Source organism: Octopus bimaculoides, chromosome 6 (genome assembly GCF_001194135.2).
Source record: "Octopus bimaculoides isolate UCB-OBI-ISO-001 chromosome 6, ASM119413v2, whole genome shotgun sequence".
NCBI lineage: Eukaryota > Metazoa > Mollusca > Cephalopoda > Octopoda > Octopodidae > Octopus > Octopus bimaculoides.
This window is the reverse complement of record NC_068986.1, coordinates 109,462,223-109,463,826: the sequence shown is the minus strand read 5'-3', so window position 1 is coordinate 109,463,826 and position 1,604 is coordinate 109,462,223. Positions and strand designations below refer to the sequence as shown.

The 1,604-nt window shown below is 33.7% G+C and overlaps 1 protein-coding gene across 1 annotated transcript in view; it reads left to right on the top strand.

Moving 5' to 3' along the window:
* The window catches only part of LOC106873756 (calcium permeable stress-gated cation channel 1), a 70,731-nt gene that overhangs the window by 50,014 nt on the left and 19,113 nt on the right, over nt 1-1,604 (top strand). The window contains exon 5 of the mRNA XM_052968506.1: nt 1,233-1,320. Within this exon, the coding sequence (XP_052824466.1) occupies nt 1,233-1,320 (88 nt within the window). The remainder of the gene's footprint in view (nt 1-1,232; nt 1,321-1,604) is intronic.

Genomic DNA, 1,604 nt, shown 5'->3' with positions numbered 1-1,604 from the left:
TAAATTCCTACTCAGTCAAGCAGTCTCTAAGCCTTGTGAATTACATGATAACTTTACTAGTGCCAGCGCATAAAAAAAAATAAAGTAAAAAGGCACCCAGTTCACTATGTAAAGTGGTTGGTATGAGGAAGGACCCCCAACTGCAGGCATCTAGCCAATGCAGATATTGAAGAGTGACTCAGTCTTCCAATTCATCAGATCCTATTGAAGCGTGCGATCCACAACAGCATGAAAGACGGGCATTCAGTGATGATGATGATGATGATGACATTTAGTTCGTTTCCATCAGTTTGTTGCTCATCTTCTCTGGATACCTGTCTAAATGTCTATCAACTCATCTCTCTCTCTCACCCTCTCTCTTTCTCCCTTTTTCTCCCTCTCTTTCTCTCTCTCTCTCTCTCTTTATATTTAAGGTTCTACCTTCCTTAGTATTTGCCTGTCTCATTTTCCCTGGTTTACCAATGAATAATCTATGTTTGTATATATAAATATATGTAAATATGGCAGTGTTTCTGCTTGATTTATCTCCACCACACACTCACACCATCTATTTTGCCCATAAAGACTTGAGACAGTAAATATTATTAATGTTCTGGGGTTGTATTCATCAGCTTTCAACCACTCCTTATATGTTGATAAAATATTTAAATCTGAAGCCATGTTGATGAAATATTTAAATCAGAAGCCAGACAAGCCCTGACTGGGTTTATCTTGTGACTTGTGCAAAAGTTTAGTTATTTAATGCTGTTGTATGTCATAATAATTTATGTTTACAAGGATTATTTACCTAAATAGGTTTTTAAGAAAGCATCTCACTACACATGACTTCAAAATTAGAATTAAAACACTAGTGTTCATCTTTGGCTCATGATTTATCACTTAATGTAGAAGTATTTATTTCTTTGAAAATGTATTCCTTTTGAAGTGATGTCATTCTCATCACTTTTTAAGCTATATTATCTTCTCCAAAGTATTGGAATATTCTGCTATTTATTCAATGAATTGTTCCATTGGAATAATCTATTAGAATAATCATTAATCAAAATCAATGTGAGATCTATTTCCAATATATTTTTATGAGAGAAAAGAGTCTATGTGGTAAAATATCTATTTATTTCTATAATTTCGTAGATACACAAATATAAATATATTATTTCTCTCCATAGTGATAGATATCTATTTATTGATAATTTGTGGCTAAACTAATATATTCTCTCTTTGTTTTTCTTCAGGTGGACAACTTTATTCTACTGCAGCCATGATCAAAATATGTCAGGCTCAAGTGAGTCTTTGGATACAACAATTCACTTACAAGATCGGGTAAGTTTACAGCAGAGCTGCAGTCAAATGACCGAAACAAGTAAAAGAATAAAAGAATACAAAATCTGATAACCTTGATTGTTTCGGATTGTCACTGGGCATGTTCACTCAACTGTGACAGCTTAAACTTATGGTGCCAAACATTGTTGCATGACAATTCACTTGCAAGATTGGGTAATGTGTGTGTATGTATGTATGTATGTGTGCGTGTGTATATGTGTGTATATGTATGTGTGTATGTGTGCATGTGTATATGTATGTATGTGTGCGTGTGTATATGTATG